We start from the raw sequence: 22,640 nt of genomic DNA on the forward strand, positions 1-22,640 counted from the left end.
ACGAATCTTGAATGCGGCTGCACAATTGCTTTAGCAAAGGGGATAGCCACAGTCTGCCGGCTGATTAATATTGTGGAGGATGAGTGTTTTGCATCGCGTTGCAATGAGTATGCAACCTATGTGGAGACTAGTTCTTTCAATTAGTCCACCTTCCACTTAGAATCAGCGAAACTTTTAATGTTACTTGAATTGGTGCTATTTATTGCATTTCTTTATGCTGTGGAAGACGTTGTTTGGAAAATGTTAATAAAGCAATAGTGTTACACAGTGGGCTGATGTTATTGACAACATATTGATGCTCTCTAAACTTTCCAAACAGCTTCAGGTGATGTAGTTTGCAAAGTATGAGGGAATTATTATGCAAAAATACAAAATAACTAACTACAGAAGCACTCTCGTTTTGGAAATATTGGAGCTGGTGCTGCTGTTCTGCTGAAGCAAAACTTGCGTGTCGAGCATCTTTAAAGGAAACACCCTGGCGTTAAATTGAATGCGTTACAGCTTTATTAAAGTTCAAATAATATGGAAACAGATCATGTAAATAACTACAAACTCCAAAACTAGCATATCTCTGTGTGGTCGGTGCCTCTTCTATGAGTTGCGCAAATGTCCCGATCTAAGGGGAGAGAGATTGAAATTGCTCCAGGCTGAGGCACAATCTGTCGCGGGGATGGCTCATCCCACGCTTAATGCAGCTAGATTATAATGTGATGGCTCGCGACTAATTGAATCATAATAAATGTCACTGTGCATTTCTTATCGTGAAGAAAATTGGCAATACGCAGCTTTATTAATAAGAGAGAGTTTCTTTTTTTAGAGTTAAAGATGTGAAGTGAACAGAAATGTGAGAGAGTAAGTCTTCGCCCCATTATACACTGCAACAAAATATTGTTTTGATTTGTTTTTCTTTTGGCTTGTTTTCCAATATAAAAATATAAAACTCATTTAAAACAACATACATTTTCTTTAGCACCTATACTGCAGAAGAAATACATTTTATATGTTGAATATAATTTAAAATTTAAATTATTAAAAAATCCTTAAAAATATACATTCACCTGAGAAGCAGCATATAAGATATTTAGACTTGATTTTAGAGAATAGATCTTGAATATAAGTATATTTTGTCTTTTTTACTGCACTCGCAGAAGTATAACCAAGTGAAAAAATACACTTGTCTACAAAATACACTTATATTTAAGATACATCCTCTTAAAGCAATTCTAAATATCTTTTATGTTGCTTCTCAAGTAAATGTATCTTGTTTTAAGGATTTTTAAGACCATTTTAAATGGAAAACATGACAAAAACTCTTGATAACAAAAGGATTTTTGCAGTGAACTTCTTTACTGAATTAAGTATTTTTTCCCTTGAATTCAGTGAATGTCATTTAGAGGTATTTAAAAAATATATTTTGTCCTCTTTATTGTTAGTAAGCATGTTTAATACAACCTTTTAAGTTGGGGCACAAGCTGAATAATCAGTTAAGAGCTAATGGTTAATCGTTGCCACAATCGCCGAATAGTCGTATAATCGTTAGATTCATCGATTATCAAAATAATCGTTAGTAGCAGCCCTATCATAGTGTTTTCTTTTCTTTCCTAAGAAGGAAATAAGTATATTTTGACAGGAAAAGAAGTATATCTGGAGTCAAATGAGAGTACTTTCAAAAGCTAAACTAAAAAAATTATGTAATTAATCGCGATTAAAAAATGTAACCGTCAGACAGCACTATGTAAAAATGGAACACACACAAACATCAAACCATTGCTTTGGCCAACAAATACTTGGTATCATTTGTATTTTAAAACATGTGAAATTTGATAACTAAAAATGTGAAAACCTGAACTGACAATATAAATACACCCTTGTCCTGAGCAGATATAGCAAAATATAATTATTTATACAAAAAAAATCTCGTGTTGGTTATAAGTTACCAACGATGAAAAACAGAAAATGCCACTGTAGCCTCTTTTTGATCAGCTTGCACTTTGGGAAAGAAAATGCATTTACCCACTTCAAATAGGTTTGGGTTCATCTGCCAGATTTAATCTTACAGGCATTTCTGGAGTCTGACTGAAAAAAAAAAAAACATTTTCTTTCACCCATTTGAGAACAGGCATGTGAAGAAATGTCATATAAGCAGTCCAACATTGGAAAGTCACAAAGAAAATCTCCACTGTTGGGAACACTCTTATCAGGGGTTTTGTGCTATTTCTATATCTCAAAACAACTCAGAATGTCATCCAAGTGAAGAGACTGCCACATTTGTGTCATCAAATCCAACACATTCATAATATTAATGCAGATCAAATTCAGGCCACCCATAAAACTTAATCTTCACAAGCTTTAACTGGATGCTCCTTGAATGCCAAGTGAATGAGTGTGGCCCTTAATTTGAAACTTCCAAATTTGAGCACCCGAATTCCAGCTCACAGAGGGGAGATACTATTCCACCAGTTGCTACTCTAAGGTAAGTACAGAGAGCTCACAATAACATCATACTGTCATTTATATGCACCTATTACATCTCCCTAGCAAGATAAGATTTTGTAAGCTCATAAACAGTGGATTTCCATTGACATGTAACTGTAACATCTTTTCACAACCAAATGCATTTCTAATGACACCACCGTGTCCAATGAAATGTCACACAGCTTCAGCACAAAGTATGAGGAAATGTATTGCTGGGTGACCCCACAACTTTCCTCTTCTGCATAGGGGGTCCCCACTTCAAATTCCCCACCCCCACTTAATATAAGAGAATACGTGGTTTTATCATCTATGCAATGCATGCTAGTGTGGCATTAATGGGACAAGGGTTAAAACTTCCCTAAACATTTCCTTTAATCAAGATGAGATAGTTCCTGCACAATAATGAGCGCAAATGCTTGATTACCCATTTTGTAGTCTCCATATTAAAAGGATACATATTTGCTAAATGTAAGAACCTCTAAATGTGCATAGTTTTAATTGACATTGTGACATTTTATATAAATTTGTACAACTTCTTTGGGTCAAAACATGCACAACAAATTTGGCAATTTGCTAATATATTTTTTTTACCCTATATTGTCCAATACATTCTCTAAATACAAGTATTTTTCCCCCTTAGCAGTTCCTTTTCAGCCAAACCACCCAGAGGTATTTATACCCCTCATCTGTTGCTTTCAATCTGAACTGAATTGCAATTTTATGCTTTCTGTGTGCCATCTGTTACGGTCTAAACTGCTCTCAGCCAAGAGTAACACTCATTTAAGCACCTTGCTCTAATGAGGGAACACACAGTGATATACAGTAATTTCACCCAATTCAGAAAGCTAGAAAGAAAGTTTCTTATATCATGATATTCTACAAAAGCATTTGGAAAATTCTTGCACAAAAAATGCTTTAAAAATTGAGAAAACAAAAAGAAAACAAACAAAACACTGTATCATCGGACTGGAAAACTACTCCATGATGGTTTTTCTCTTAACTGTAAAATAAATTAAATAACAAAACATGGCAATGTCTGTATAACAATCAGAGTCCTGAGTGTGACTGCTGTGTTCATTTTCCATTTCCCTTTTTGATTTGTAACTAGTAGCTCCTTATAAACATACAAAATGAAACATTAGATCCTAAATAATACCAAGCTATATAAAAGTTTTTTTTTCTTTTCAAATTGAGTGTTGGTTATTCATGTTTTTAGGCATTAAAGACATTACAAATGATTTTCTGTAAATGTGATTTGGAACACCGTGTATTGGGAAAAGCACAAATAAAAAACTACAAATAAAATGATTTCACTTGATTTGAATTTTATGTAACAATGTTTTTTTCTACTTTGGCAATGTTCTCTCTTTACACAATCAAACAAACAAGTAATAGCAGGTGCTGAAGCTGTTTACCAATCAGAAATTAGCATAATTAATTCTGATACAAGTAATGGCCAGCATTGTCCAATCACTGCCAAGTGCCAACCATGTTAAAATAAAATTATACATTAGAAATTCTGAATCTAAGTACTTATTACCATTGTCCCATCCATGTCTGCCAAATATGTTGAGTGGTTCAAATATCATCTGCAGCCCGAAACTTAACTTTTAATAGGAAGTTCGCTCCCAATGCGCTCTAAGTACTCGTGGTGGCGTGGTGACTAACATGGCATTTTGGATGAAACTAGAGACTCATCCTTTGAATCAAATAGGTTTTAATTTAGTTAGTTTAGTTTAGATTTTTAGTTTATAGATGGCACACAATTTTTATTAGGTTTCTTGCTAGATGTAGGCTAGTTTTGTTGCCGTTTCTCCCAAAGACAAATTCTGCTGTGATCGGCGCCATGTTGTTTTGTCACATGAATTGTCCATCAAAAGTTTAATCCCAGAGTCTCCTGAACTTAGATCAATTGGTTTAAATGAAATAAAACTATGCATTGTGAATCCAAAATACAAGGTCCACAAGTTTACGTGGGGTCAAACATGGCTAAAGTAGGAAGTTTTCTAATTTGCATACAGTACAGTACAACATAGTGTTTAGTTCAGTGTACAGTTAGTCAACAGCATCTTTTATAAGAAGGGCATGTTATTTAACAGCACAGATGTAGCAACAGGTCTAGTACAGTACTGTACCAGAGGAGTTCGCATTTAGAACTTAGGCTCCAGCACTGAACTGGAATTTTCACAGGCTTATCATTAGCACCCAGGCTGCCTGTCTCCAGTGGCTGGCAAATAATATTAATCTATTTAAGTTACAGCGATCCTCCTCAGACCTACTAATGTGACACTCACAGCAGATGCAAATTTATTGATTCAAATTCAGAATAAGTGAGCTCTTCCTGTCCCATATTTACAGGGGGTTCACACATGTGAGGCATTTTCATAGAAAAGCCTCCTGTTGAGCCACCCCCACAGCCAGAGCAAAAGTGAGCTTTGGGTACCACCTGTCATTCCAGAGTGATGACTAGGCCCTGTGCTATACTGGTCTTTTCCTGTAGGGAGACACACAACAGACCTCACACACCTCTTGATTTGGATATTCTTAGTAACCACTACAGTGGTGTAAAATGCTGTCAACGCTCCAAATAAAAAGCCTGAAACAGCATCAGAAGATTCCACTGTGCCTTACGATACTGTCAAGAAGTGTCAATATACAGCATTTATACAGTATATCATAAGTACAATATTTGGGCTAGATTTTCAGGGTAATTTTTTACTTTACTAAGGGCATATTTTTATAACTATATTATAAAAAAATATATTGTGTCGACCATTTATGTAAAATACGCCAATTTAATGAATTCTTTAAAATATAAATATTCATTGGGAATGTATTACATCTTACATATCAAATTAAATTAACATCAACTAAATATAAGTATAATAAGTCAGGAGAAGAATTTTAAGAATTACATAATATATTACACATCTGAATCAAAGATTTTCAGAAGAGGTGCCCTTTTGGCCCCGTTTCTTGAAATTCAGGGGCATTTTTATCACTTTTGGTGGCATTTTTGCCCCAAGCCTTCCTTAATTTCTGACCCTGCTGTCAAGGGTGTTTATGTCACTACAGTATGACTAACATTGTGGGCAACCTAGGATAGTGACAGGACAGACATTGTTCCTGACGACCACATGGTATGTTGACAGAGGTGACAAAATGGCAGTGTATCATCTTTGTGTGACTTGTATTGCCACTGTTTAAGCACTTGAATCACTGCTTGAATCACAATTTATACTAGAGGATCTACTTTTTCAAGACACTCTAATGCCAGCAACATACTGGAGCTGTCAATCTGTCCTCACTAGACATCTGAGAAAAGGACAGTGAACATGGACTGTGTTCTTATTTAAAGACAAAAAGACACACTCAAACACACAAATGGATAAAAAGCCAAATGCCTTCATGGTCAAATATAGACATGCATATTTTAGCATTTTAATCTCAATCTCATATTCTTTGGTCTGTTTCCATGAAGCTTCCAGGAAGTAGAATGTTTGCTAGTTGTGTTTGCAGGGCTATAATTGTTCAGGACAATGATAACTTGCCCTCCTGTGATATTTTAACTTCCTATCTTACAACATTGGCAAAATAGAGGGAACAAAATGGCTCAATGCAATTTTTCACTTGTATGCTTAAATTCTTATATATGTCGAACAACAATTTCACAGAACTGGCTGTTTGAGAGAAGTGTTAGTCATCACACTTCCTGTTACATAAAAAATGCATGAAAAGCACATGCAGGAAAGCCATTTATCAAAATCTAACATCACAGAAAGGCATACCAATAAAAAATTCTGAATCACTCTCAAATAGAGACCCAGGGATACACAAAGGCTACTACTGCTTTATTACAAAGCACAAAGAACACATGCCCAATCCAGATTTCCAAATCAAGATGAAAGAGCAACATAATCTTTAGAATCATATGATAAATAACACCAGAATACATAATAAACAACTATCAGTCATACATCAGCACATTAATACACAGGATCATACGTAGGCAACAAGGAATGAAAAAAGCAACTACATCAATCCTAACATCATACATACAAGTCACATGGTCAGGAATCTTATGATAAGTCACATAATAAGGGAGTTTACTTTAGAAGGTCAGATTTTTGTGGACTTATTGAATATTGGAGTGCAATACTTAAGCAGAGTCCATGCAAGAGATCATCACCACTCATGAAAGTTTCAATAAAATCTATTAGATCCATTCTGCAGGGAGTCACAATTTGAATAAATGTGCTGATCTAATGAATCACTGAGTGTTTGGCCAAGATTTTGGGGTCTTACCCTAGAAACAGTGAGGGGCATGTTGAAGTCCTTGCCTCCTTGCAACCGGAAGCCCCAGGGTGAAGGTCCAGTGAGTGCCACGTTGTAAGAACTCATTGTTCAAAAAAGCCTGTGTATTATTTAATCAACAGAATTTCTCCAAACAGACGGGGAAAATGGATTTGGGGGGCGGGGCACGTGCCAAAAAGCCTCTGAAAGAAGAAGAGAAAAAGGAGTAAAATAAAAGCACCACTCACTCCTCAAAAAACAGGCACACTACAAGGCCAAGGACCAAACTGCAACCTACGCTAAAGAACCTGAGCAACAGAGAAGAGCTAGAAGCCAAAGGAAAATGATTCTTGCCTTCTCTGATGAGCTGGACAGACAGCCTATGAATAGCTGTCCCTCTGCAGAGAGCGATAGCACTTTGGCATTGTGGGGAGGGGAAGGAAGGGGTACTTATATGGCATGTAAGAGGACACCCAGAATGCCAGGCCTCCCATGATTCACAGGGCTAATATAGCCCCCTCTTAAGCTAAAAGATTTTTCTAGACTCCTTTCTTCTAGGGTGCCTCATTGATCTACAGACTAAGGACCATTTTGAGGACAATCCAGGGATACTGTTCATGTTATAACTGAATTAATGATCCCAGTAAAATTATTTCTTACTCTACCATTCAGCACTACTAAATCAGCAGTGCGAAATATACATCGCAACCCTTGTAGACCAATTCCCAGACAAATTACTCTCATCAACGGTTCTTTTAAAAGAATATCTGAACAGCAAGTCATTCATTTTGTCGTGTCTGTCTCAAAATTAACCAAAAATTGTTACTGTGTTATGCAGGGCAGCTTCTAGGCACCTTGTGGGGGGGCAAATTGGAAGGCGCCCCCAAACTCCCCCAACCCCCTGGTCTGGCAGTCAAGAGCGGCAATGATGCAGTCTACGCGCTAATACACCCCCAGCCCCTCCAACCCTACAGCACATCCCTGTTTCCCCAGCGCGACAATCGCAACAACGCCTAGGGCATGAGTTTTGTTGAAATTTGTGGCATGTTATAAAAGAAAATAATGAATGAATGCAATATCTTAATTCGACTGTGTAAAAACCTTTTGCAAGTATCTGTTCTGCTTAAATAGGGCCTATAAAATAATCTCATAATTTTGTAACGGTGATAAGGGCAGTAAATCCATAATTAATTCCATTTATTATATCCAAATATTTCCATCCTTAAAAGTAAAAAGAAAAATTGTTAATGGAACTGGAACTGATCATTCAGAGGATTCGGAACCGGAAATTAAATTCCTTATGATTCCCATCCCTTATAACGTCTTAACAAAAGGTTGTGGTTAATTGGAAGGCTCTATGAACACAATCAATCTGATCTCATCCTGAGATGGTACAATGAACCTGCGCCACCTGTTTGAATTAAGTGGCTATCAATTATCTCCATTCTAAATACATTAGAAGTTTAATATAGCTCAATGAATACATTAACTTTAAGCGGTAATGCTTTCATTTTCTTCATGTCTTTATTGCATACCCAAATTTTGAATGGCATCTACCACAAGATAATGGTATCCCAAACATTAAGAGGTATAGTCCACCACAGGGTTTTTGTTTGTGAGCTTCAGGACCAGAACCCCAAATCACAGCTTTAGGCATAGAGCAAGTGGCAAGAAAGGCCTGATATGCTCTCATTGCTCTCAGAGAACAGAGATAAGAGGACCTCTGCTGCACTAGCACTCTCTCCTGCCATCACACACTCTGCACTGAGACATCAAAGAGAACATAACCATTGAGGACTTGCCTGTTCACCCTGCCTAATTTGGGAGGCCTCTAGTTTGCAGCTAAGTTTAGCTCTCTTTATCAATGGAAGAATTTGAAGTAACACTGTACATGAATGTTCAACAATCATGCCTTTATAGATGCCATTTCAGAGAACAAGCCATGCCAATTCTGGACAGTGTGTGGCATTGCAACAATATATTGCTTGTCATTGCAAGTTGTTATTTCTTAGCACTTCTTGGTAGTAGCTTCAGACTCAACAAGTGTACTTCATTAATTTGTATATAAAATGCTTGATATTGTAAGACACCACAGCCTTCAGTTTAGCACTGGCCATTTAGTACAGTTATAACTTTTAGTTCTGGCATAGGTGTAGATTTATGTAGGGATGGTAAGGACATGTTCCTACCAACTTTAAAAAATCAGAAATGCCCCCACCAACATACGGTATGTGCAAATTTAACATATAGAAAACACTTTAACTTAATACTAGGTAAAACATTTTTGTTTTCCATTTTAATGAATGTTAAAGTTCTTCAGTATCATATTTCATGTAAAATTATTGTCGGACCTCTTCTGGAGCAGCGCAAAAATAGAGTTGTCACGTCACACCTGTTACTTTTCTCAGCACTAGTTGTTTTTGATTACTTGATAAAGATTTTTTACATTTATATTCTGTAGATTATACGGGCAGATTACCATTTGTATTTTAGGTCTAATCCTAGAAATTAATAGATTTAAACAAGGATACTTTTCGAAACATAAGTTTTCTGTAAAAAAATAAAATAAATAAGATCCTGAGTTTTGCATGTGGCCCAATGGAGGATTCTGTATTTACAGCTGGTATGCACTCTCAAAAGGAAGACACCTTTGAATTTGAATGGCTGTGCCATGTAAGGGGGTAAAATATGTGGGAGTGAGGGGAGTTGGAAAGTAATGTACATTCTCCCTAAATCTTAATTTCCCCCTTTGTTTAGATTTCCATGTTTAATGCTGTATAATACATTTTTCAGAACATAATTTGATGTCCCTTTGATATTATTGTTTTCTCAATGTAGATCTACTAGAAAACAATGTAATTCAGTTTTGGCACATTAATCTTAGGTTTATCTCATTGCATAGCATCGTCATATAATCCAACAAGTTTTTCCACATATGGCATTTTTCCTCCATATCGTAGTGGCCAGTACTTAACCTGTTTATTCTTCAAAAAATAAAATGTCAGTAGACAGAGGGTGAGCAGTAGCTATGAAGGTACCTCTTGATAAAAATAATAATAATAATAATAGAAAGGCCTATTTGAACTCATTTAAAATGCTAAGATATTTTCAAGTTAAATACAATTAAATCAAATAAAAGTTTATTTAAATAAAATACATCCTTTCATTATTATTTAAACTTGTGTTTTGGTTATTTGTAAGGTATTAAGGGTTTTTTTTTTTTTATGATTTAAGTGTAGACAAGCACAGAAGGGAAACTCTTTGTTCAAGCACCATTTCTGAGCCTGTCCTGAATTATGATAACCCTATCGCCTATATTATTTGCTATGTATGGTGAAGTGCATACATATAAACAAAACAATATCAGGCAAGACATTGACAACAGAATAGTCTACTTTAGGTCACAGTAGTAGGCCTAGTATATTAATTATTTAGAAGGTACGGATGAGTGAACATACTAACAAGAAGCAACAGATGTACACATAAACAGATTTCACGTGTCTGCAGCCACTGAGCGTCTCGAGCACCGTGTGAAGTCCTGTCTATAAACCTGTTGCATCCATTTCTCTACAACAAATCATCAAAGGCAAACGACTTCTGAAAGTTTTTGTTCAACCTACATTGCACAGTAAAAGTTGATTTATACAGACAGAAACGAGACCTTCCGTTGCGAGTCGTTTCGTTTTCCCCGGAGGCGAGCGCAGTCACTCACGCCAGGTCCCTGGAACCCCCGATGAACGTAAGCACAAGGGACGCGACTTTATTAATCCCACTATGGTGAAGGCCTCTCTCATTAATATTAATTACTAAGCGTAGCGTTCACCCAGTAAACCTAGCTGATTTGCTGAAAGGCAGACGTTGATAAGTGAGCACTAATCAGCTGGCGAATATACGAATCGATTTATGGTGAAATTTTGACTCATGAATACCAATTTATTTATTTATTTATTTTTTTAATGAACGCTATCGTTCGGTAACTACGCAACGCCCGCATGACCTAATAAATATTCATGAGCTAAGTCTTGGCCATCAAGGAGGTCTGTTCGGCATAGTATAATTCGTAATTTCGCACATGGGACAAGGGGGCGGAGAGCGAGGGATTTTCATTAGAGAGGAATTATTAAAGCGACAGTCATCCCTCGAGTGCTCTTGTAAAATGTTTTGAAAATGAGCCAACATTTGATGACAGAAGCATGTTGCATATCTGTGCCATATTATGCTTCTGTCATCGGCCCAGCCATACTTAAGGTTTTACTAGGGGCGTTTTATTTTATTAAAGGTGTTGTAAGATATTTTTTTATGTAGAGATCACTGAAATAAGTGTGCTCAGATATCTCACCGGTCTCTGTTGACAGTTTAAGTCTGTATATCCAGCAAATAAAAATGTATAACCGCGGGCGGGGACACATTCTTTGATCAGCCAATCAGAAGACTTTGATGTGCTTTCTGTCTGTCAATCATTTTGCGCATTTTCATAGTTGAAGCGGATCATTCAGTCATATATTCAGATTCATAACAGTTGTCTTTTACAGCACCTTTAACTAAACTCTATTATAATCCTTTGTGTTATTCTTATTTTTCTTTTTGAGTTGTTTCAATGAAATATAGGTGATTTCATTGAGCTGTGTTTGGGTGAACAATGAATAGTTCACCCCCAAAAAAAAAAAATCTGTCTTTCCAAACCCGAATGACTTACTGTTTCTCAGAACTCAAAGGACATGTTTTAACGGACGTCAAGACAATGAATAGGTTGTTTCTCAACAAAACCTGTTGTATTTCTTCAGAAGGCTTGGAATATAGACTTGAGTCACATGGACTTTTATGATACTTTGGGGTCCTTTTTAAAAAACTGAGTATACTTCCATTGTCCACGTTGCTGATCGCTCACCCAACACGTGGTGACTATTTTGCAATAATGACCAGCTGATTATTCCTTGTAAATTATTGTATCTGAAGTTATAACAAGTAAAAGTGGAACATAACTGAAATCTAAATGTAATGAATCAATTTTATTTATAGCAGCCCCTGATGTACAGGTGGCATGGCTCAGAGATTTGAGAAGAACAGCAGGCCCTAGAGAATGTGTCTTAATGAATAACTGCTGTAAGTGAAACACTTAAGGGGTATTTCATGCCACATCAGGTTATGATGCATCTCCTGTCTCCATAGAGCATATAAACAGTGTTGGGGGTAACGCAATTAAAGTACTTTTCAGAATAACAACTAAAGTAAAGCAATATTTTTTATTTTAGACCATACTATCAAAGTTACTTTTTAAATAGTGTAACACGTTGCTTTTGTACACCTCTGCTGGCCCTGTATTATGAGAAATCAGGAGTAAAAGTGCAAAGTGTGCAAACTTCAGGAAGGAGAGGTAGTGCATGATGGGCATTGTAGTTCTATAAAGTGTGAGGCCAGAGATTATTTAGCAGAGAGAGACGAGTCACTTCTATTTAAATTAATGAGAGAAATTGGAATGCTCAACCAAGAAGCTCTAGCACCCAACAGTCATTAGATGTAGCCCTAGCCCTCACCCTCACCCTCCGATCCACCATATCCCAGATGTGCTCAATGGGATTGAGATCCTGGCTCTTTGCTGGCCATAGCAGAACACTGACATTTCTGTCTTGCAGGAGATCATGCACAAAGCGAGCAGTATGGCTAGAGGCATTGTCATGATGGAAGGTCATGTCAGGATGAGCCTGCAGGAAGGGTACCACATGAGGAAGGATGTCTTCCTTGTAATGCACAGCATTGAGATTGCCAGCAATCTGATCTCAGTCCGATGATGCTGTGACACACTGCCCCAGACCATGATGAACCCTCCACCTCCAAATTGATCCCGCTCCAGAGTACAGGCCTCAGTGTAACGCTCATTCCTTCTATGATAAACGCGAGTCCGACCATCACCCGTGGTGAGACAAAACCGTGACTCGTCAGTGAAGGGCACTTTTTGTCAGTCCTGTCTGGTCCAGAAAGGTGGGTTTATGCCCATAAGCGACATTGTTGCCAATGATGTCTGGGAAGGACCTGCCTTATAACAGGTCTGCAAGCCCTTAGTACAGCCTCTCTCAACAGTCCCCTCTTGGTGCTGAACAATTTGGAATGAAGATCTTTTTAACTTGATATGGTGTTTAAAATGTGCCGGTCCTGTGCCAGACGCTGAAGAAAAAGCGAGACGTGATGCAAAGTCAAAGACATTCGTCTAGCATTTTTAAACAATGGTAAAACAGTACAGACAAATGCAAAAATACATTTGGTGTGAATGGCCATTAACTCGTCCATTAGTGCGTGTCTGTGAGTGAGAGCGCGTGCGCGAAACAAATTCGGTAAGCCTGTTTTTTATTTTTTCTTTAATTACAAACCTGAACCTGAAGATATGCTTGAAAAACTGACCCGAACCCAGCCTAAAACCCGTCGGGTTCTCGGGCCCAGTCTGGCCTGGGTCGGGTTGCAGACCTCTACCATGTAGGATACCGGAATAGGCCTGGCCATTCGCTGGGGGGAGTTGTCGTTTCTCTGATTCTATTCCCACAAAAACAATTAACAGATGGTCGGATGGCGAAATTAGGGAACACTTCTGACTAATTTGAGCTATCCTAGTTATGTGATTTTCGTGTGTGTCTTAACTTTAAATGCTTCTTTAAATTATATGTCGGGTCCATGGAAAATCAGTGCATCTTCACAATTGGAAGGTAGCCTCTAAATTGCACTGAACTGTAATGTTGTTTCCATTTTCTCCATTGAAGAGACAAGAACGTCTAAATTTCCACAAAAATAATAATATTTCTCCAGTAGACATTGCGATGAAACAGCACTTTTAATAGTTTGACCATATTTGCCTGGAGTGCGCAGTGTTGATGTGAGACATGTGTTATCTACACATGGGACAGTAAGTAGCACCAGATTCGAGTCTATAAGCAACGGTCTTTATAATTTTATGTCAGGATGATCTTTTGTTATGTTTTTTGTTATAAATAAAAAATTGTAATCCTGCTAGTAATCCCAATTTTTATCAAATGTAATTGTAATCTGAATATGTTGGCTTTTATGTAACTGTAACAGATTACAGTTATACAACACAAAAAGAATGCGTCCTCATCTTGTGCTGTCTCTAGTTTTAAGCAAGCCTGAGTAGTTTGTTGTCTGTGGAGTTTCTCTTACTACCACCTGCTGAAAACCAGTTGTATTTCAAGCTTGAATTGTTATAATAGTAGGAATATGCCATATTACGATCCGGGACATCACGTTATTTTTTAACATATTAATCGCACTGAATTAGCACATTAATCGTAAAACCTAATAATTCAATCTGTGCCCCTCTCCATTCATTGAGCTTGGTTCCTGTGGGAGTAGGTCATGGCCATGTTCCTTAGTGTTATGTGAAAGCCCACCCACCCTGAGAATTAAGAATAACAAGCAACTTGAGGGAAAATATATACAAAACCTGTGTATGTATGATCAGCTCACCTGTCATGTCTAGATGTGTTTTTGTTCATTTTTTGTTTTCATGTCTTTTATTTTGGAATTCTAGTTCCTGTTTCATGTTTCAAGGTTCCCTTGTCATGTGATTTCATGGTTCCCTCCATGTTCATGTTCATGTGTCTTGTTTTCATTGGTTTATTGTCTTATCAGTTCTAGTTTGTCATTGGTTTAAGGTTAATAGTCTTGTTATTGTTTTACCTAATGTCTGCGTCAGGGCCAGCCCAAGCCTTTATGGGGCCCTAAGCAGAATTTGATTTGGGGGCCCCTCGGTGCTGCCAATATGATTGAATATTGTCAATGCTTGATTATTCGCACACTATAAATCTAACACACCCCTTATCAATTTTATTAGTTGTAGATGTTATTGCTTACAACATACCAATGTCTGCCTGGCATGATTTTACCCTACGGTTATAAATGTAACAGTAGCACACCTATATTTACCCAATCCTTTTGTCCCTCTGTTACCAGTTTTGTGTACTTCCTAGAGAACAATTTGCAGCAGAAGCTGTAGACAGTATCATTTCTTTTTGAATAAGTGAGCAGCTCCACTTAAATTGTTTCCCCATTAATTAACTTTCTGTAGGTGTAGTGGAAGCTTCGGCCATCAGGTTTTTCAGGGAATGTGAAGTTTTCCTTTATAGGCAGTGGCCCTCTGCTTACCAGATCAGTCCTTTCTGAGTCAGATGACCACATCAGTGGATGCACGTGCTGGGAAGTGCTCCTCGCATGCAGAGGATGGACCTGATGAAAGATGAAAATAATAATAAAAGCTAGCCATGTTAGATGTCATATTAGAAGGTAATGCAACTGTCTGTCAAAAACAAAGGCATGGTTTATCCATATAAATATAATGATCTGGGATTGTTGAAAAATCATCATCAGCTGTAGCACTGGAACTTGGGGCAGGTGGCGTTGGTTGTGCCCCACGTCCAAATTTGACAGAATATTTGACAAAATGTGTTATTTTCTCAACACAAATTACACAGCAGCAAGCCATCTGTACTCCTAAAACAACAAGGCATAATGATATTGGAATATAATAGCAAAGACCCCAAAATGGTAGAGTAATGTAAATAATGTTAAGCTGTTATCAGTACAAAGTTTATGGAACAGAAGCTTATTTTTATTACAAAAAATATATACACAGGAAAGTTATTTTTACACAGAATACAAAAACTTTAATCTAAACTTGCTAAGTAATATGTTGTACTATAATATATTGAGATGTCAAGGCTATTTACTGATGTTTAATCAAACTTTCCTAAAAAAGCAGATATGCTACATAGGCTATGTTAACTAACTAGCCAGCTAATGTTAGCTCTTAACAGCCTAGCTACTTAACATACCTTTATCGTGCTGTTTTTCTCTTGCTCTGTTTTCTTCTTTTTCCTTTTCTCTGTACCAGAGGATATGTCCTTTTTTGTGACATTGCTGTTTTGCTGTCTGAATGTGCTTGCATCCTGCAGCCCGTTAACATAATATTGCATTTAATATTGCGTTTTGTATAATTACCATTGTCCATTGACAGTATAATCACAAAAAAAAAAAAAAAAAAAAGTGCTCTTGGGGGCCCCCTGGTGGCCACCGGGGCCCTAAGCAGCCGCTTAGTTCGCTTATGCCTTGGGCCGGCTCTGGTCTGTGTATTTAAGCCCTCATGTTTGCCATTGTCTCTTGTCAGGTATCATTAATGTAACCTTATTTGTTAGTCATAGTCAAGTTAAGTCTAGTTCATGTTTATGTTTGTTTCACGTGTGGATTTTGGGTTGATTAGATTTCAAGTTTTGTTTAATAAACTGCACAAAACTGTTGATGTGATTCTCTAAATGTCACTGGGAAAAAAAAAGAGTTGTAATTGAGACCCCTAAGAGGGAAATGTCCTAATCATTAATAATGACAGCTTGGTGGGGACAGTGATCGTTAAAGTCTTCATCATTGCCATTGCCACCAGCAGTATCGTTACATCACCAATGCTGTTGATGTGATTCTCTAAATGTCACTGGGAAAAAAAAAGAGTTGTAATTGAGACCCCTAAGAGGGAAATGTCCTAATCATTAATAATGACAGCTTGGTGGGGACAGTGATGCCTGACAGCTAGAGAAGAATCTCTATAAATAATCCAGCTATGAAAGTTCAACTTGACTGCCTCTTCTATATATATATATAACAAAAAATAAAATAGACTCAGACTGACCTAAATGTCAGTTTGTGAAGGGACAATTTCATTCGAAAATCCTCTAGAACTTTATTCAATATGCTTGTGTGGACTAAATGACCAGAAAAAACAATGTGTAGAACTGCAAATTTATTTAAAAAGAATAAATAAATAGGAGCAACCACATAATAACATAACAAATATACAATAACATTCACCTTTGTGTTTAATACATACATATATATACACTCACCTAAAGGATTATTATTAACACCATACTAATACTGTGTTTGACCCCCTTTCACCTTCAGAACTGCCTTAATTCTACCTGGCATTGATTCAACAAGGTGCTGAAAGCATTCTTTAGAAATGTTGGCCCATATTGATAGGATAGCATCTTGCAGTTGATGGAGATTTGTGGGATGCACATCCAGGGCACGAAGCTCCCGTTCCACCACATCCCAAAGATGCTCTATTGGGTTGAGATCTGGTGACTGTGGGGGCCATTTTAGTACAGTGAACTCATTGTCATGTTCAAGAAACCAATTTGAAATGATTCGAGCTTTGTGACATGGTGCATTATCCTGCTGGAAGTAGCCATCAGAGGATGGGTACATGGTGGCCATAAAGGGATGGACATGGTCAGAAACAATGCTCAGGTAGGCCGTGGCATTTAAACGATGCCCAATTGGCACTAAGGGGCCTAAAGTGTGCCAAAAAACATCCCCCACACCATTACACCACCACCACCAGCCTGCACAATGGTAACAAGGCATGATGGATCCATGTTCTCATTCTGTGTATGCCAAATTCTGACTCTACCATCTGAATGTCTCAACAGAAATCGAGACTCATCAGACCAGGTAACATTTTTCCAGTCTTCAACTGTCCAATTTTGGTGAGCTCTTGCAAACTGTAGCCTCTTTTTCCTATTTGTAGTGGAGATGAGTGGTACCCGGTGGGGTCTTCTGCTGTTGTAGCCCATCCGCCTCAAGGTTGTGCGTGTTGTGGCTTCACAAATGCTTTGCTGCATACCTCGGTTGTAACGAGTGGTTATTTCAGGCAAAGTTGCTCTTCTATCAGCTTGAATCAGTCGGCCCATTCTCCTCTGACCTCTAGCATCAACAAGGCATTTTCAGCCCACAGGACTGCCGCATACTGGATGTTTTTCCTTTTCACACCATTCTTTGTAAACCCTAGAAATGGTTGTGCGTGAAAATCCCAGTAACTGAGCAGATTGTGAAATACTCAGACCGGCCGGTCTGGCATCAACAACCATGCCACGCTCAAAATTGCTTAAATCACCTTTCTTTCCCATTCTGACATTCAGTTTGGAGTTCAGGAGATTGTCTTGACCAGGACCACACCCCTAAATGCATTGAAGCAACTGCCATGTGATTGGTTGATTAGATAATTGCATTAATGAGAAATTGAACAGGTGTTCCTAATAATCCTTTAGGTGAGTGTATATATATATATATATATATATGGTGTCTTTAATTTAAATGGATACAAATTAATCGATATAAACTTTGATACCATACTTCACAAAATTATTTGGAATAAAATGAAATGAAGCGATTCATTAACTTTTGGCCAATTTTCTACCTTTTCTAGAAAAAAAGAATAACAAACAAATTACTGAAGAAATAACACTAGATACAACTCTAGAGAGTGTAACAAAGTTTAAATTCTATGACAATATTTGCTCAAATATGTCTTTCAAAACTGTCCATAAGAGTAGCCACCACCATGTTTGAGGTACTGTACATCCAGCCCTAATAAATATTGAGTAAAAAGGCAATATTATAGTTGAAATATTAATTGCTGACTATAATTTGATTGTATAAGTTCATGTGAACATTGAAATTTAGGAACACAAACAACAATAATCAGTTCTTTTTAAATAAAAAAACACCATCATGTCATGTCTAGAGAGGTGGTTTGTCAAACTGGTTTTAGTTGTGCATGCTGTTCAGAGATCAATATTCATTAGGGTGCTATAATGATGATGGATTCATGGTGACAAGCACAGCATGCATTTTCTCATGGCTGCACTATTTTGTGATTTACTTTGTGATAATCATGTGTCCCCACTTCAGGCATTTGCATTACATGGTTTGTGCAGTCTGAGATGTCTTCTCTCGTTCCTTCCTATCATCAATAATGGAATACATTGTGTGACATACAACTGAAGAACTCCTTTCCCACCTATTTGTAAACTATGATAACAAATACAAATTAAATACCACATTCTTTTGCTGAAGTTATAATAAGGGTTATATTGCCCCACATAGTTTTTTTCAGAGGCCATTAATAATATTACAAGAACTTTTAAAAGCATAATAAGTACCGGTAAATACACATTTACAAATAAAACAATTGTGCAACATCAGACATCTAAAATGCTTTTCCAAATCAACTAGATGAGGACCTCCAACAACCTGGAAAATACCACATAGCTTTTAAAATTAGATGGGAGGTCAGATATACAGTTATAGTTGCAAATACAGTTCACTTAAATGTATTCATAAGAGTACAGTTTTCAAAATAAAACTTACAATGCAAAAGAAACTGATACCTCTAAACCTACTATAACACAAACAAATTTGCATCACGGCCTATTTGATATCAATTAATTTTGATGCCCATGAGGATTAAAAGTACTTTCAGATGTCCTTTCCCAGCCAAATATCCTTTCCATCCAATAACTCTCCATGGATAAGCTTAAGTAGATTTGCCTGATTCAAAGAACAGTCCCTTAAAATGTCCCTTGAACAAAAATATTGGACATCCTTTGACAGTTGAGGTGAGGTATTACACATGTAAAAGGAAGACAACAATCCATTTTCACATTTTACATTTAGAGCACAGATTACTACCTCTCTGTTTTTGTCTTGACTTCAAGTTTGCATTGCTAAACTTCTACACCACAAAACAGGATATCTCACAAAAACAAAAAACAAACAATCTCTTAAACTTGAACATTAGATTTTGGACAGCAAGTGAAGAGGTTTAAGGACTAATGCTGCTTTCATATGCTTTCGGAATTATCGTAAATATGAGTTTCCCACTCAGAAATTGCACATGGATGATCACTCAAGTCGTAATTACGACTGGTAAACTTAGGGATCATTTTGATAACTGAGTTTCCGAGATGGGAGGAGTACTAAACTTTCAACATGGCAGAGGAGATTACAGTTTATGAAGTGCATAACAGGTTTTGTTCATTTTTCTAAATGCAGCCAATTTTTAGCGCTTTCCTCTTTGGTCATATTAATTTATGTATATCAGCAACCATTCTATGCATGTTGTACATATTTACACAGTGAAAATAGCTTGTATTTGACCAAAATTCCATTATCGTCAGCAACCTAACTGAGTGATATGTATTATGGTGTCAAAATAAAAGTTACTCAAGAAATATGTATGAATGAACCTGCCATTGTCCATGTTTCCGGTTCTTTCTGACAACAAAGAACGTGAACATGACATACTTGTAATTACCACTTCAGAAGTGGGAAGTAGGATTATTCCGATAGCACATGAAGGCAGCATAAGCTTTTAAGAAGAGTTATTGAGGGCAAGGGTTTTCTAATAGTGGGAGCTTGGGTGTTTCAGGAGCAGTGAAGAGATGTACCTCCCCCTGCTGGACCTCTCCTCGAGAGTCTCTGCTGAAGGGATTTGCACCAACACTGCCACTGAACAAACTTGAGCGGCTTCTTCTGCAGCTAGGCCTTACTAAGGGTATCAAAGTGTTGGACTCAGAAGTGATAACAATGCTGGGGATCCGACCAATCGTACCTCTTGAAACTGACACTTCTGTACTGTCACCAGCCTGCAAACAATACAGAATCAAACCATGTATAGGTGTCTTCTGCTGTGGTACTTTTTCAGCTAGTTAATTATGGGAGATTACCTATTATATCTAAAATGAGGGACTTTATTGCACATTAAATTAAAAGGATTAGTTGATCCAAAAATGAAAATTCAGTCATTGTTTACTCACCCCTGTGTTATTATAAGCCCAAATTACTTTTTCTTTTTTTTCCTATTTATTTATTTTTATTTTCTCCCCCTTTCTCCCCAATTTGGAATGCCTAATTCCCATTGCTGTCTTAGTCCTCGTGGTGGCGTAGTGACTCACCTCAATCCGGGTGGCGGAGGACGAATCTCAGTTGCATCTGCATCTGAGACCGTCAATCCGTGCATCTTATAGCGTGGCTTGTTGAGCGTGTTACCGCAGAGACCTAACGCATGTGGAGGCCCATGCTATTCTCAGCAGCATCCACGCACAACTCAACACACTCAGGTGTGGTAGTCAGCGTCTTTACTAGCTGAGCTACCAAGGCCTCCATATGATGTTTTCTTAACACAAAAGGAGAAATTGTGAAAAACATTTGCTCAGTGATTTCATACAATGGCAGTTTATGGTGACCACCTCTTCAAGCTTCAAAAGGATGAAAAAGTATAATTCAGGAGTCTAATAAATTATTTGATGCAACTCATGTCTTGTTCTGAACGAATACAATAAGGATTTGTGAGAAACAAATCAAAATTGTCTCCAGTTACTCACGTAACATTGGTTCCCTGAGATGAATGGAATGAGACATTGCATCTGAACTATATGGGGAAAGTCTCTTTTCCACAACCTTGTTGAAGCCCTTGTATCATAAAGCCAATCTTGTGATTGGCAATGATGTTTGAGCTCCTCCACTTTAGGCGTGCATTTGCCATATATAAGTGGGTGCTTAAACACAATTTCTTCAGAATTTCTGATTGAGGGACAAGGACACGTCCTCGAAATGCAGACATTGTAGTGTGGCCAAGATTTGCAATGTCTCGTTCCCTACATCTCAGGGAACCAAGGTTATGTGAGAAACCTGAGACATTCCCTATCGATTCAGTTCACTCGGTACTACATTTGAACACTATGGGGAACGGAGTCCCATCACACCACACTACATAGCATCATACCCTAGATGTACCAGGGTAGAAACACTTAGAAGAATGCATATATGAGGTCACGACCCTTCGGGTGGTGACTTAAATGTCTTCAAGTATGTATGAAGATTAATAACCCCACATGGTGAAAACCATATGGAAAGTTAAGCTTAATCTGAGGATCTTCACTCCCCTAAAGGATTATTAGGAACACCATACTAATACTGTGTTTGACCCCCTTTCACCTTCAGAACTGTCTTAATTCTACGTGGCATTGATTCAACAAGGTGCTGAAAGCATTCTTTATAAATGTTGGCCCATATTGATAGGATAGCATCTTGCAGTTGATGGAGATTTGTGGGATGCACATCCAGGGCACGAAGCTCCCGTTCCACCACATCCCAAAGATGCTCTATTGGGTTGAGATCTGGTGACTGTGGGGGCCATTTTAGTACAGTGAACTCATTGTCATGTTCAAGAAACCAATTTGAAATGATTCGAGCTTTGTGACATGGTGCATTATCCTGCTGGAAGTAGCCATCAGAGGATGGGTACATGGTGGCCATAAAGGGATGGACATGGTCAGAAACAATGCTCAGGTAGGCCGTGGCATTTAAACGATGCCCAATTCGCACTAAGGGGCCTAAAGTATGCCAAGAAAACATCCCCCACACCATTACACCACCACCACCAGCCTGCACAATGGTAACAAGGCATGATGGATCCATGTTCTCATTCTGTTTACGCCAAATTCTGACTCTACCATCTGAATGTCTCAACAGAAATCGAGACTCATCAGACCAGGTGACATTTTTCCAGTCTTCAACTGTCCAATTTTGGTGAGCTTTGCAAATTGTAGCCTCTTTTTCCTATTTGTAGTGGAGATGAGTGGTACCCGGTGGGGTCTTCTGCTGTTGTAGCCCATCCGCCTCAAGGTTGTGCGTGTTGTGGCTTCACAAATGCTTTGCTGCATACCTCGGTTGTAACGAGTGGTTATTTCAGGCAAAGTTGCTCTTCTATCAGCTTGAATCAGTCGGCCCATTCTCCTCTGACCTGTAGCATCAACAAGGCATTTTCGCCCACAGGACTGCCCTTTTCACACCATTCTTTGTAAACCCTAGAAATGGTTGTGCGTGAAAATCCCAGTAACTGAGCAGATTGTGAAATACTCAGACCGGCCCGTCTGGCACCAACAACCATGCCACGCTCAAAATTGCTTAAATCACCTTTTTTTCCCATTCTGACATTCAGTTTGGAGTTCAGGAGATTGTCTTGACCAGGACCACAC

At 37.9% G+C, this 22,640-nt stretch overlaps 2 protein-coding genes across 2 annotated transcripts in view; both read right to left on the reverse strand.

Moving 5' to 3' along the window:
• The window catches only part of ldb3a (LIM domain binding 3a), a 51,049-nt gene extending 43,813 nt beyond the window's left edge, over window positions 1-7,236 (reverse strand). Inside the window, exons 1-2 of the mRNA XM_052150467.1 lie at window positions 7,123-7,236; window positions 6,781-6,971 (exon numbers count right to left, since the gene is read on the reverse strand). Coding sequence (XP_052006427.1) covers window positions 6,781-6,876 — 96 coding nt within the window. The 5' untranslated portion in view covers window positions 6,877-6,971; window positions 7,123-7,236. The remainder of the gene's footprint in view (window positions 1-6,780; window positions 6,972-7,122) is intronic.
• Window positions 7,237-19,842: 12,606 nt separating this feature from the next.
• opn4a (opsin 4a (melanopsin)) overlaps window positions 19,843-22,640 on the reverse strand; it is a 39,568-nt gene continuing 36,770 nt past the window's right edge. The window contains exon 11 of the mRNA XM_052150588.1: window positions 19,843-20,246. Coding sequence (XP_052006548.1) covers window positions 19,983-20,246 — 264 coding nt within the window. The 3' untranslated portion in view covers window positions 19,843-19,982. The remainder of the gene's footprint in view (window positions 20,247-22,640) is intronic.

This window comes from Xyrauchen texanus, chromosome 20 (assembly GCF_025860055.1).
Source record: "Xyrauchen texanus isolate HMW12.3.18 chromosome 20, RBS_HiC_50CHRs, whole genome shotgun sequence".
Taxonomy (NCBI): Eukaryota; Metazoa; Chordata; class Actinopteri; order Cypriniformes; family Catostomidae; genus Xyrauchen; species Xyrauchen texanus.